The following is a 15,346-nucleotide window of genomic DNA, read 5'->3' on the forward strand; positions in this document are numbered from 1 at the left end:
TGTAGTATTTCCTACGCTAATGCTCCTGTCCTGAAGGAAATAACCTAGTATGCTTCGACTTTTCTGGGAACACCATTTGCATTCTGTGTTTTTTCTTCAGCTGTCAACTTGGTTTTGCACATCAATCTTATACAGGCCCATTAAGGCAGCCTCAAGATGATGTGTAGCCCTTGTTGTTTTGGAGGGGCCAAACACGTAGCAATACATTACATTCTGCCGTAATTTTACTTCAAACATTGTAAGATGATGGTTGTCTTTTAGTGCTCTGATTAAATTCCGTTCAGTGCGTGCTCTTCTAAGATGAAGATTTAGATTCTAGTTTTTCACCCTTGTTTTTTACCCTTGAATGTAGAGAGAATTATAAGAGCTAGAAATTATGAGGGGGTCTGACATTTTCATCGTAGTTGCATTTCTACTGTGAGAGATTGAATCTAAATTTAAAAGATCCAGAAATCACATTCTATGATTTTTAAATAATTTGTTTGTACGTTATGTCTGCAAATATGTATTTGAACATCTGCCAATGGGGTGCACGGTGTTACCGTGGGTTCTCTCCGGGTTCTCCGGCTTCCTCCCACCGTCCAAAGACATGCATGTGTTAGGCAAAATTGGTGACTCTAAATTGGCCCTAGTGAATGAATGTGAGCGTGAACTGTCTGTAATGTCTATGTCTCTGTGTTGGCCTTGCGACAAGTTGGCCACTGTCCAGGGTTTACCCGCCTAAGGCCCGAAGTCACTGGGATAGGCTCCAGTCACCCGCGACCCCGAAAGGGAACAAGCGGTAGAAAATGGATGGATGGATGGATGGAACATCTGCCAATGAGTAAGAAGTGTGGCTCTCAAATACTTGTTATTCTGCCTTTAAAAGTCCACCTCTACTCCACATATACAATATGATGCCATCAACCTGGCACTCCACTTCATCTTGCGTGCTGGACTCCTCGGGAACCTATGCCAGCATCCTGGTTGGGGACTTCAGCTCTGCATTCAACACCATCCTCCCGGCTCTGCTCCAGGACAAGCTCTGCAGGTGGATCACAAACTTCTTGACGGATCGAAGGCAGTGTGTGCGGCTGGGGAAGAATGTCTCACTATCAGCACAGGAGCTCCACAGGGCTATGTACTTTCTCTTCTGCTCTTCTCCTTGTACACAAACTGCTGCACCTCCAGCCACGACCCTGTAAAACTGATCAAGTTTGCAGACGACACCACCCTCATCGGGCTCATCTCAGATGGGGACAAGTCTGTCTACAGGAGGGAGGTGGACCGGCTGGTGTCCTGGTGCAGCAGTAACAGCCTGCAGCTCAATACCAAGAAGACAATGGAGATGATTGTGGACTTCAGGAAAGCCACAGCCCCCCAGCTTCCTCTCACTATGACAGACTCCACCATCACCACATGCCGTTCATGATTATTTATAGGTTGTTTTATCATTGTTTGTTGTTTTATGTTGCACCGAATGACCAAAGCAAGTTCCTATGTTGATGTGAATTCTGTTCATTGGTAATGGCAATAAACCTTTATCTGATTCTGATTCTGATTCTATATACATTAGTAGCGCCTGTTTGAGCTTGTTAGCCTGATATAGACACCTGTCCACCTGTTAGACTCCAACTACTATCATGGACAAGGCCAAAGAGCTGTCCGAATGGTGACCTCAACAAGGCTGGAAAGGGCTACAGGGCAATTGGCAAGCAGCTTGATGAAAAAAGATCAACTGCTGGAGCAATTGTTAGAAAATGGAAGAGGCTAAAGATGACTGTCAATCTCCCTCGAAATGGGGTCCATCAATGATGATAAGAAAGGTGAGGAATCAGCTCAGAACTACATGGTTTTAGTTGGCCAATGACCTGAATAGGGCTGGGACCACAGTTTCAAGGTTTACTATTGGTAATACACTTTGCAGTCATGGTTTATGTCATGGTTTGCATCATACAGAAGGTTCCCCTGCTAAAGTCAGCACATGTCCAGGCCCGTCTGAAGGTTGCTAATGACCATCTGAATGATCCAGAGGAGACATGGGAGAAAGTCATGGTGTTAGATGAGACCAAAATAGAACTTTATCCTATAAAGTCCACTTACCGTCTTTGGAGGAAAATGAAGGAGTATCATCCCTACTGTGAAGTATGGGGGTGCTTTTCTGCACAGGGAATGAACAACTGTGTTGTATTAAGGAGAGAATGAATGGGGCCATGTATTGCAAGATTTTGGGCAACAACCTCATTCCTTTAGTCAGAGCATTGAAGATGGGTCGTGGCTGGGTCTTCCAACATGACAACGACCTGAAGCACACAGCCAGGACAACCAATTTGTGGCTCCGTAAGAAGCATATGAAGGTTCTGGAGTGGCCTAGCCAGTTTCCAGACCTAAATCCAATAGAAAACCTTTAGAGAGAACTGAAACCCCATGTTGCTCAGCGACAGCCCCAAAACCTGACAGATCTAGAGAAGATCTTTGTGGAGGAGGGCCAAAATCCCTGCCGCAGTGTGTGCAAACCATGTCAAGAACTACAGGAAACGTTTGATCTCTGTAATTGTAAACAAAGGCTTCTGTACCAAATATTAACACTGATTTTCTCAGGTGTTCAAATACTTATTTGCAGCAATGACATACACATAAAACATTTAAAAAATCATTCAATGTGATTTAAGGATTGTATTTAGATTCAAAGTGGAAACACACCTTCGATGAAAATGTTTATTCAATTAGATACTTAATACTTGATAAAAACATCTGCTAAGAAAGAAAATAAGACAAAGGCATATGACATAAAAATAAAAAAAAAGTCCTTTATCATTTAAAAAAAAATAAATGCATCGAACCATATTTCAGACTGTTAATAAAACAAGCCTGAGCGTGCATAAAAAAATTGGGTACTGGTAAATAACCTCAATCCTTTTGTCATTGCAAAAGTAGGTTGCATTTGTCTGTCCCTGTGGATTCATTTAGTGCCATGAGTACGGTGAGTGTGGTTCACGACAAGCCTCTGATATGTCACCCCTCTATACTGTCATGGTAATGCTGGGATAATTGAACTTGTTTACATATCCTTGGGGAAATCAGCAACAGCTCTCTATCCACCAGAGGAGGCTAGCACGTCAGATGTATGACACAAAACCGTTATTTTTACACAGCATCTATGTTATTCGTGCCCAATATGAATGGACGGTGGTGTGTGTTGGCATATGCTGCGCTCCTCTCATCCTGTCTGGTGCTTGTGACGGAGTGACGCACCCTACTGCATGTGTAACCTGAGATTCAGGTGGTGATGCAGGCGCCTTGTGCAAATACGTGAGTAGAATTTGTTACCAGGGCAACAGGCGTTCAGTGAGTTGGTGCGACGGAATGGCTGGTGCAGTTCTATTAGGCAGTTTCCATAGCGACTCGGCATCGCAGCTGCCTATGCAAGAGTTTGTGTGTGTGTGTGGCGCATGAATGTTGTGTGTGACTCCAGTGTGAGTTGAGTGTTCATTAGCGTACCTTGCTATGTATGACTTGCTTTGTAACGTTTGGTATGTTTTTCATCTTTTTTGTTTGAACCTCCCCTCCATGTCTCTAGCCTTGCCGGTTGTCTCACGCTGGCCTATTTTCATCCGCTACCTTTTTATCTCTCTCTCCCCCTATCTCTGTCTCCTCCATCTCCGAGTGCTGAAGCTCATCAGGGTAAACAGATGCTGGGGCTGTTATTTATGTTTCCACTTGGTCTGGCTTTCATACAAATTATCCACAGGCCGTGCACAGTGCCGACGATCAGCCTAACTGGGCCGCACACTGGCAGCTCACCAAGCCCCATCCACGCACAGACAGGACGAGCTGAGCACAGACACTGCGTGGGGGGAGCAGGGGTGCTGGCGGAGACTGCCATAGCAACACAAAGATGGCAGGGACACCAGTAACACACAGGGCAAAGGGACCATCACTGTTCTTGTTAGATACATTTGTGGGATAATGAAGAGGAGGAGATAATGTTGTGTGGGATAAAATGGACACCCAAAGATTCAGCATACCTATAATTTAAAATATAATATGATATTGTCAGTGTCTGAGTGGCTAGCACACCTCGCAGTAGAAGAGGGTCAATTCCTGTACCGTTTTTTTCCCTCTCTGTGTTAAGTTCTCTCCATGCCATGGTGGGTTTCCTCTGGGTACTGCAGTTTTCCCCATCAGCCTAATGCCAGTCAGTCCTGATCAAATCTAGCTTAACATCAGGAGTGTTTCCAGGCGCTACACTGTGGTCCCACTGCGGTCACCCTTTGACAGGTTGCCCCTGCAGAAATGAAAAATGGCCCAAATGCAGAGACACACTTTCCCTTGGGGACAACAAAGTTTATCTTACCTTATTAAACAATATTTTTGGTATCTTATCACAACATTTAAATATTTTTTGTTTTGTTCATTGGTAATGGCGATAAACATTTTCTGATTCTGATTCTGAAACGTCTACAAAATTATCAAGCTATTTACAGAGATAGAGTGAGTTTTTCTAGGTGATTTCTGACAACATCAGCAATCTTGCAGCACATACTAACTCCCAGACTCCGTCGACTCCTTGCGCTTTCTCGACACCACTATCACTTAGGACCTCAAGTGGGAGCCCACCATCAGCTCCCTCATCAAGAAGGCCCAGCAGAGGTTGTGTTTCCTGGGGCAGCTGAGGAAAGCCAAGCTGACAGCGGAGATGATGGTTCAGTTTTACATGGCCATCATTGTCTCACCTACTCCATCATCGTGTGGTGAGCTGGAGCTACAGCCAGGGATAAACAGAGACTACAGAGACTTCCATCTCTGCAGGACCAGTACTTCTCCAGGACTCTGAACTCTTACCCTGGACACGGACTATTTGAGCCACTCCCCTCAGGCAGGAGGCCACTCCCCTCAGGCAGGAGGCTAAGGTCCATCCGGACCAGAACCTCCCGCCACAAGAACAGTTTCTTTCCCTCTGCTGTTGTACTCATGAACACCTCTTAAACACTGTCACTTTAACTACAATTTAATCAATCACACACTGCACTGTTCACTTTCTGCACTACATATGTAAATGTAACTGTATATTTTGTGTACATAGAAGGCTCTTTTTATTTTCATCATACAGTAAATTTCAATTGTTTTTCTTCATGCATGCCCTTTTTGATTTTATATATTGTTTTTATTATAGTTCATCGTTGTATGTTGCACCAAATCACCAAAGCAAGTTCCTGTGTTTGTGAATTTTGTTAATTGACAATGGCAATGAACCTTTTCTGATTTTGATTCTGATTCAACAAAAGAATATTATTTTCAACATTATTACACATTGTTACACTCATGATAGTGCTGTGGGCAGTTATGTAATGATCTGCATTGTTCTGTTTACATTTTATGCATGTTTTTTTCTCAAGATGCTGATTATACAAAGTCATTACAAGCTGTCATTTGTATCCTAATGAGACTTACTAATATTAAGTAGCATGTTAACATCAATAACACTTTGAAGGTGCAGCCCTGTGGTGTTTCATGACCCTCGCTTAGGGACTCTACACTGCCTATTAAGTACAGTACAATTTAAATATATTCCTTGTTTGTTTGTGTGCCCCAGATATCCGTGATCGTCGCAAGAAGCCAGTGATGCTGTTCATCCACGGAGGCTCGTACATGGAGGGCTCAGGGAACATGTTTGATGGCAGTATACTGGCCGCCTATGGAAACGTCATTGTTGTCACCATGAACTACCGCCTTGGCGTGCTCGGTAAGTCATGTTACGCTTTCCAGACACTTTTAGGCAGTAATTAATATTTGCTCGGATTTGATTGCATGCATCTAAAATGTAAAATAATATTCAAAATAATAGAGGCCTAATGTATTAATCTATAATGTGAGAATCTTGGTTTGTGTAGCATAGTAATATATAGCAGACACAGCTCCCTCGAGGATAATAAGATTAAACACAAGATAGGGTCCACAAGATGCAAGACATTATTAGAATTTGTAATATTCTTTTAAAACAATTACTAACAATTATAATAGTGTATATGAATTCTTATTACTAAAAGCTACGCACAGTTGTTGCTTGTTAAATTATTATTATTATCGCTGTTGCACATGAATGCACACAGCAGTGTAATGTCATTTAGCCAATTTTGGTTGTCGCCTGGTGTCAAACCTTCACCAGGTGATATAATATCACAAGATCTTGTGGCATGAGATCTTGTCCTTTCCATAATAATAATGATTATATCTGTGTCTATGGCATTGTACTATCTCAACATAGTCTTGGACTATGGAGTTTAGAATAAATACGTTCCCCTCCCATTCCACTACGAGAGAATGGATTTGTCCACATGTACACATATTCTGGATGTTCATGTATTTTTGAGTCATGGCAACCAATAGTGGTTAGCTTTCATGGCTGATGCATCAGATCAGAGGATTTGAGTGCTTCCCTATTCCCTTTAGGCATTAAATATAACTGCACATGACATACATGGATGCTCAATTCATCGTAAAGGAACCGTGATAAAATGATGGAAAAGTGATAGAAAATGATACACACAGATTACTTCAAATAAAACATTCATGTCACAAAATGTAATGTTTTTTCTGTGTACAAAGGTTCTCTGGTTTTATTTGTATGTTCATTAATGTCAAAATAAAACAATAAAACATACAGATGGGAAACATGCACACTGTATGTGCACCTTAGCTTATGTATTTAAATTGGATAAGGGTGACTCCTTGATTTCAAAGACATGCTTTTCTAGGTGTTTTGTTGTCTCTGCTCATTTATCCCCTTATGAATGACTCTGAGTGAATTATCTGTCTGGGTTGAAGTGAAGTAGACAAGCTCATTGGTCTGAGTCCCTTATTCAAAACAATCAGGATGGTGCACAGGACAGTATGTCCTTTAAACTGTGAGGTTACTTTTCTTTTCCTCTCCAGTTAGTTAGAGATGATCAAGTCATGATGATCAAGTCATGCTAGCAGTATCAAAGAAACATGCTCAATTGCTTGACCTAAAATAATTGTGTCCTTGCTGATGTGAAGTCCTTCCCTTGTCTAAATAGCCACTTGCCTGCAGAAGAAATTGAATTGATATAAACAGCTATCAAACTCACTGATACATTGAGGATTTTTGGGAGGCCAGGCTCCAAACGCCTGTGGCTTCTAAAAGAAAAGTAAATAGTTAAAGTAGGAATTTGGTAAGATTGTTATTCTCGGTATATCCCGTGAGGAAATAGTTGCTCAACCAAATAGAGTGAAGAAAGTATTCTGTTCATCTGCACACTTCTGAAAGCAGAGCCATGTATTTTTGGATTAAGGGCTTCTCTATTTGTTCATTCTGTGAGTGGCTGTGTGTGACCTTCGAGTATGTGTGTACACATGTATGTGTGTTTGCGTGTATGTGAACTCCTGCGCTCCCGGAAATCAGTGGAGTCAAGTATTTGCACTGACTGTTAACTTTTGGAGGTGTTTGCATACACACTATCTCCGTCAGTCATTGTGGTTGCCAGGTTCGGTAATCAAATCTTGTTTATTGCATCAGGCCTGTTTCAACATATCAGAATAACGATAAACAGTGAAATGAGAGTCATGTAGGATGTCATCCAAGTGCTGAGGCAAAGGGTAACGTGATCCGGAGCATTATTGACAATGCCAGGACACACCAGTCAGGGAGGTAGTGATGCAGACTGAAACTGATTGCATGTGAGGTAATTTAGTTTTAAATGAGAATAAATCGCAAGAACAGTTGGGAAGTATAAATAATTTACCAAGGGCCTCATTATTTTGTGCTCTATGGCATGTTTTACAGCAATATTGATGCCCTTAACAAACACATGAATGTCTTTGCCAATCGGCTAAATGAACTGAAAGATATCACCTAATGGTTTGGCAGATTTGTGAAGGTGCACATCTGGCTTATTTTTTATGCATGCCAAAATCTGGTGAAAAACACTTTTACAAATACCTTTTCTTCAGAAATGTGGCTGCATGTACCACATCTTTCTTAGTGTTTTGATCATCTCTAGTATTTTGTCTGGATTAAGTCTTATCATTTTTCTGTAGCTACATTCACATTTTGCACAAACATCTGAATATTGTCTGACTTCTGGACCGTATATTTAAGTGACATGCAAACTGCAAAATCTGATGTGAGTAAGAAGGGTCATGTTCAGAAAGAAATCTAATAATATAGTTATTATATTCGATGATAATAATAAGTGTGGGCAAAGTGTAAGGTACTAAGAAAAATACTTGAATAAATAAATAAATGATGTGTTATATCTTTCGCATGCATGTTCATAATTGTGTCAGCCCAGTGTCTGAGAGGTTGACACACACCTCACAGCAAGAAGGTCGAGAAGGGATCACTCCCCAAACAGGATTCCTGGACTTCCTGGACTTCCTGGATTTTGCATATTCTCCCTGTGTCTGTGTAGAATTCCTCCGGGGGTTGCGGTGTCCCCTACCATCAAAAACATGTGGGTCAGGTTAGCCTATAATGGCATAAAAGACAACCAAAACTACCTCATACCATTTTCAAATCTAGTTTTACAGACTCTCAGTTAAGCTCAAATCAAACAGCGTTGAGTGAAATCTTTAATGCCTTGTGTCTCGTACTTTAAACAGTATAGAGCTTTTCATAGTCTCAAAAACACATACAGTGTATAAATAGATGGAAGTGTGATCCCGCTGAGTGATTATCAGATGACGCAGTGTCCTCGATTCTTTTAAAACTGTTGATAAAATTCTGGTCTGTATTACTGTATTAAGCAGATGAATCTTGTGTGCTATTGCTATGTATGTCATGTCCCATAAACCTGCATGTTTGTTTCTTGCTGTTTTTTTTTTTTGTGTGCATGCAAATTGCTGCGCGAGCGTGTGTAAAAGTCTTGATGTGCTGCATGGATGCGTAAATTATACATAAATAAATAATGTACTATCCATGTGAATGTTAAATAGCACCCTTCTTTGACTTTGAGATTTACAGCCCTGATTCTAGAAATGTTAGTACACTGAAATATTTTTTTCTTTCTTTCTTTACATATATTGCAGGTATTTAAAGCAGATTATTAATAACTTAAATAGAAAATGGATTTGAAATGATACAAGCATGGAGCAGGGCCAACACAAATCTTGAAAAGGTTAATAGTTTTAGTGGGATCATCGTTATTTAGGAAACTTAAGACAGTTTTTCATGTTTTCTATTTATCACTGCTGTTTGTGGAATAGTATCTGTGGAAAATATGTGTCTTAGTTTTACATCAATAAAGTTGCAGTAAAAAAATTTAAAATTAAGTGGCACAAAACACAAAAAGCATCCAAAATACAGAGACAATTTCCATGCAAAGAACATACTGTATTTTACTGACAGTCTGAACCTGAATTTAACAAAATAAAGACATTGTCATCTGCCTTTATCTGTTAAAAAGAATTAACCAATGGTTGGCCCTTGTTTACTGTATGGTTGCTTGGTAACATGGAATTACTTCTCTTCATGTCACATCTGCGACTAACTAAGAAGTAAAAAGAAAAAACACACTTGCTGTGTCAGATTGTGTAGAGTAGGGACATTGCATGGTAATTTTGGTTTTGCAATATTGTTTTTGTGTGAGACACAGAGGGAGATTTAAGTAATATTAATACTTTATGTTTCATACATGTTTTCATTAGGTGTTTTCAGGGGATACGGATAGATTGTAAAAATGCTCATTGTGTGATTATGACTCTTAATGTAATGATTGTAATGACTGTCCATTGTCTGGCTCAAGTCTTCGGACGCCTGTGCCTTTAAGAGACTGATCTGGAGTCGGGAATAAGACGAAGGGAGCGGGGAATAGAGACGGATGAGGGAGAACGGTGCAGAGACGGAGGCAAAAAGGGAGCAGAAGGGGGGAGATGGGAACAGGCTAAAAATAAACCGTCAGAAATGCTTTTTGAAATCGGCTCTGATGCCAAGTAATATTCAAATAACTCCTGCAGCCTTTTATGCTCTCACTCCACTGGTTTATATATTAGCATGCTATAGCCTTTCTCCAGATAGCCTCATGAATTTATCAGAGCCTGGGTAAAATGGGTGAGTGGTTAGAAAATGTCTGCTGGTTCATAGGTTAGTGACAGTAGATTTTTTTCTCCTTCAATGGCGTCGCAGCTCACCTTCCTCCTGCCCTGTGCCAGAGGAGCCTTCTGATTTGTGTTGCATAGCCATCTGTTCTGACTAATTAACTAATTAACTAATTAATGAACTCTGGGGAGAGGTCTACAGTTGTGTGGGCTCCGAGAGAACATTTTTCACCTCAGGAGGAAGAGATGAAACGCTGCTCCTTTCTTCTTCTAAGGCATCGCAACCTATTTAGCTGCAAGTACGTCAACGTTTAATTAAAGCCTATTGTTTGTCCAAAAGGATTCATCCATTCTGCAATTAGTTTGAACTTTAACATTTCAAAAGGATCCCCAAAGGGCAAAATAGTCTTTAAAAATGTGTACTCAGATAGAAGTCGTTGTACACCAACATGTTTTAATCAGTAGGGAATGGTAGACTGATCTTTATGGTAAAAGTACTGTTTGGCTACTTGAATAAAATAGCATTTAATGAATATAGAGTATTCACAATTACTACAGCTGCTGCTACCGCTTTGACACATTTTTGACACTTATTTGAAGATTAATACAATTGACTGTGACTCAGATGTGAAATAATTACCTGGGAGCACTTGCAAAGTTGAATATATATACACCCATAATACTGACATAACTACCAAAACGTATAGATAGTTCATAATGTTTCTGCTCATCTAGATATGTCATTGCTTAACCATTCAATAAAGGTGAAGGTTAAGGTATATTTTATCAATCTCTTGTGAAGGAAGTTCATTCTCTACAGCACTCGGAGAACCACCTTCAGATCTTAAGCTCAAATCTGTCAATACCACCTCGCTGACAGAATTGACCTATTGTGCACTATGCTTGCTGTCAAGCTTGAGAGCTAGCTTTTCAGCCATCATATAACGCCAATGTTCCACAGTATGGCATTAAACTTATCTATGGAGACACGCAGGTGATGCCACCAGGCCAAGTTACAGGTCAGAACTGTGGAGCGGTGACCCTACTCACAGTAAAAAATACAAGTCTATCAAGGTGTTTTGAGCAAAAAACTATGATGGAACGTGCCAGGCTAAGCAATAACTTCTCCAGGGAGTCAAGTGGTTTACCCTCAGTTAGATAACATTTAAATATGAAGATTTAGAGTCACTGAAGTAGAGTCAGGCAGGTTTTACTGGCACAAGGAGACAAGTCATACACAACAGTACAGAGATGTCTGAAGATGGTTCCACAGAGACATGTATTTAAACACAATCTACCCCTCACTGTCTCCCTTAAGCCAACCCCTGCAGTTGTTACTTTCTATCCCATATGATATGAGTATCGCTGCAGGAATTTGGCCTTAGCAAAGCTAAAACTGGTTACAGACTACGCACTATTTTCAACGTAAAACCAAACCAACCTGTCCTTAGACCCTCCTTCTTTCTATTGATGCCATTGTAGTTTGCCATGAAATATCCAAAAGTAAATTTACAAATGAACCCAGCAATAGTAAAACACCTTTTCCTTAAAACACCTCGACAGCCAAGAGAGAAAAACAAATTAACACACACATTCACCATGCACCAAAACAGGAAAATATTCAGTCAAAGTTATTTGGAGATATCACTACTTTTATCCATAAGTGTAAACCCAAAGTTTGCTGATGAGTCAGGTTGTGTCAGGCCTTAGATAATACTTTCTTAATAGATAATGAATTAGCCTTGGGATGCGGGTCAAATCCCATTGTTCTCATTGACCACGCATTAGCATGACACATACAGTACTCACAGTCAGGAAACATTTGTGCTGCCATTTGAGTTTAGACCACAGTCTCCTCTCAGCTCAGCAGTCCTCAGATCCAAATGAAACACACCCACACTCTGCTCAAAGCTAGACAACCCTTTTAGTGAGCTGTAGTGAAAAACAACACATATTTTTATAGTAACTGCTACTTGATGTGTGGTAGTCAAATACAGTGATTTGTGGTCAAAGGAGGTGAGTGTTGTAGGAGTGATTTCTTTCAACAATTACAGACAGTATCATCATCATTAATACAACATAGAACTAAGCTGTCTGTTGGCAGTCTGGTTAGTACTTTTATGGGTTCGGGCCGTGTTTCATTGATTCTGCTCGTCTAGTGGCGTCTGTATGTCCTTATGTTGTCCTGGGTCCATCCTTTGTGCTCCAACTTACTTTCTTCATCCATAAACATGCCAGGAGAGTGGCCGTATTGTATAATAGTTGTTTTTCATCATTCATGGGATTAACTGATAACTCCTCATATACTCCTCAGCAGAGTTGGGGGTAATGCGTTAGCTGTTTGCTTTAAGCGCATTAGCAAAATTACTTTTTTAGAGTAACGAGGAACGTAATTTTGTGCACCCATGTAATCTATTAACATATTTTGACTTTAATCCGCTACTTTTTTCCCCATACTTTGAACCCTGCGGCCCATACAACGGTGTGTCTAACTTATATATTTTTACTGGCTAACATCCACCAGGGGGCACTCTAGCAGGAAGCACAAGCGTTTGACACACTGTAAAAGAAGATATTCATATTCACGGAGAAATGAGTCTAATGAGGAAGTGAATCTAGACGCAACAAAAAGCAAACACACACGTGGAGCGCGGACATGCGATATACGGCGGTCTGCAGTTTAGAGCCTGCCGCAATGAAATGAGAATTTCTTGGCTTGACCTGACCAATGGGTCAAAGGACAACCCGTGTATCACTACAGTGGAATATATTCTGTGTAAATATATCATGTTACGACAGGAGCAGATGAGCCATACGTGAAGACACACACAAGTAAATACACAGAGTAATCAAGGACAGGGGGGACAGTAAGAACAGAAGGGACAGCTGCGATGTGTTTTCTGTTTGCTAAACTTCAAAATGCTGTGTATTTTATTACAATCCAAATCATATTCACTGATAAATTAGTCTAATTAGACCTGCAAGACCCCCGGTTCAAAAGACAACCGACACATCACTACTATGTTCTATATTTATGTGTAAATATCTCATGTTACAATGTGGGCCCCTGCGGCTTATTGGCAGGTGTGGCCCATATATGTATAATCTATTTTTACTTTCTGCTTTTATTCAGGAGTGCTGTCTATCCCAGAAATTACTGTACTCCCCAAGTTGATATTTCAAACCAGTAATGCGTTAGTTTTGTTTAGGTCTCATCTCCTCACCACAATCCCAGAGCCAGGTTTGTTTCCCAGAGTAGAGAAAGAGCCGCAGCAGCAAACACTGGTGTCGGCGTGTTGTGAGCATGCTCACTGTGCAACTGGAACACCAAAGAGAAACACACCTTCAAATGCACGTTTTTAAATGTCCTTCTCCTTCATTATAACCACTATTTTGTAGCTGAGGAGTAAATGTAGAGTAACATGCTTATTGTATGGCATTGTATTGTGGTAATTTGTCAACATAAAGTATATATAAAGCTCAATTAAACGCATTTACTTTGCTTGTTTATTTTATATTGTAATGATTATGTTACTGTGTTCAGCAACAAAAAGAGTTTCTCGGTAAATTATATAATATAGGTTAAATAATGTAGATTTATTGGTAACACAAGAGTACTCTAGCACATTACTTTTTTTTTAAGAAAGCAGAAACATAACAAGTTATTTTTAAAAGTAACGCTACCCAACACTGCTCCCCTGCCACCTACACTTCCTAATGCAAAAGAAAATGAATATAATTAAAATTCTGAATGCATTACAAGATTTGTTGGTAAAGATTTATAATAACCTTCCTTAATAAACTATTTATGCTGCATTAATAAATTGTTTATAAGCACTTAAGGCATGTATTTGCATTGATCGCCTGGATATTGAATACATTTATAATGTATTACAGGCCATCTACAAATGCTAGTAATTGTGTAAGTACTTTTAAACAAATAACTAGCTCTAATCAGCGCCTTATGTCATCAGAATATCACAATTCCAGAGTAGAGGCAACTGGAAGTTTTCCTGGGTAGACAGTTTGCTTTTCTGTTACAAGTGATGGAGAATTTACATTTCAAAATTGTATTTATACTTCACAGAAAGTACAATTTATCATGAAGTATGTATTTTTCTGTAGATAAATTGAAAAACTATTATGGGGTCAACATTTTGGTAAGTATTTGTCCAGGATTTTGCTTTCATCAAGAATGCTTGAAAAAAGTGTCCTTCATTATTTCTTATTAATTAAACTAATCATGTAAAATACAATAGTTTGTACAATAGTGTGTTTGAACCATCTGAGTGTGTCTGAGTGGTTTTAATTTGCTCATACCATCTTGATTTTTAATATTTTGTGATGTTCTGATGTTAAGCCTAGTTTCTCCATTGAAATCACATTATGTTCCACTTCACTTTTGCCTCCAGTTGTCTCCATTCTGGGATTAAGAATGTGTTTGTTTAAAATGAATAATAATAATGCATCATATTCATATATCGGCGGTTAGCGCTCTTGCCTCCCAAGAAGGAGATTGTGGGTTCGATTCCGGACCAGACCAACATCACATGATCTCTCTGGGTGGAGTCTGCATGTTCTCCCCGTGTTACCGTGGGTTCTCTCCGGGTTCTCCGGCTTCCTCCCACCGTCCAAAGACATGCATGTGTTAGGCAAAATTGGTGACTCTAAATTGGCCCTAGTGAATGAATGTGAGAGTGAACTGTCTGTAATGTCTATGTCTCTGTGTTGGCCCTGCGACAAGTTGGCCACTGTCCAGGGTGTACCCCGCCTAAGGCCCGAAGTCACTGGGATAGGCTCCAGTCACCCGCGACCCCGAAAGGGAACAAGCGGTAGAAAATGGATGGATGGATGGATTCATATATCGCTTTTTTGGACAATCAAAGACACTTCACATTATCCATTCGCTCCACACTCGATGGTGGTGAACTACTGCTGTAGCCACAGCTGCTCTGTGGCAGACTGACGGGCAAGACTGCCAATCTGCGCTATTAAACGTATTATAATTTGTTTCCTTCCTGGCTTGTTTGTTTGTTAAATAATCATTGTTTTTATTATACAATGAGCAAAAAGAAAACTGAACAAGTGCAAATGCAACCATCAAATTTCCCCATGTGTTATTGTCACTGATGCTTGAACTTCAGCACCTCCTGTCAGTGAACCGTCTGAAGTATTACCTTTTAAACATAAGTGACAGCACAGTTTTACGACACAGTTTGGGTGTGTGAAAATGGGCCTCTGGGGGTTGAAATTGAAAGCTATACGTCAGGTAATGAATACAATGTCATTGGGAGCCTATAGGTGACGT

General features: G+C 40.1%; 1 protein-coding gene across 3 annotated transcripts in view; it reads left to right on the top strand.

Annotated features, from left to right (window-relative positions):
• The window catches only part of nlgn2b (neuroligin 2b), a 72,515-nt gene that overhangs the window by 42,313 nt on the left and 14,856 nt on the right, over positions 1-15,346 (top strand). For all 3 annotated transcript variants that reach the window (XM_072446532.1, XM_072446531.1, XM_072446533.1), the window contains one exon: positions 5,576-5,725. In XM_072446532.1, coding sequence (XP_072302633.1) covers positions 5,576-5,725 — 150 coding nt within the window. The remainder of the gene's footprint in view (positions 1-5,575; positions 5,726-15,346) is intronic.

The sequence above is a fragment of the Eucyclogobius newberryi genome, unplaced genomic scaffold (assembly GCF_026437365.1).
Source record: "Eucyclogobius newberryi isolate DKJ021-1_F unplaced genomic scaffold, fEucNew1.0.hap1 SCAF_15, whole genome shotgun sequence".
Taxonomy (NCBI): Eukaryota; Metazoa; Chordata; class Actinopteri; order Gobiiformes; family Gobiidae; genus Eucyclogobius; species Eucyclogobius newberryi.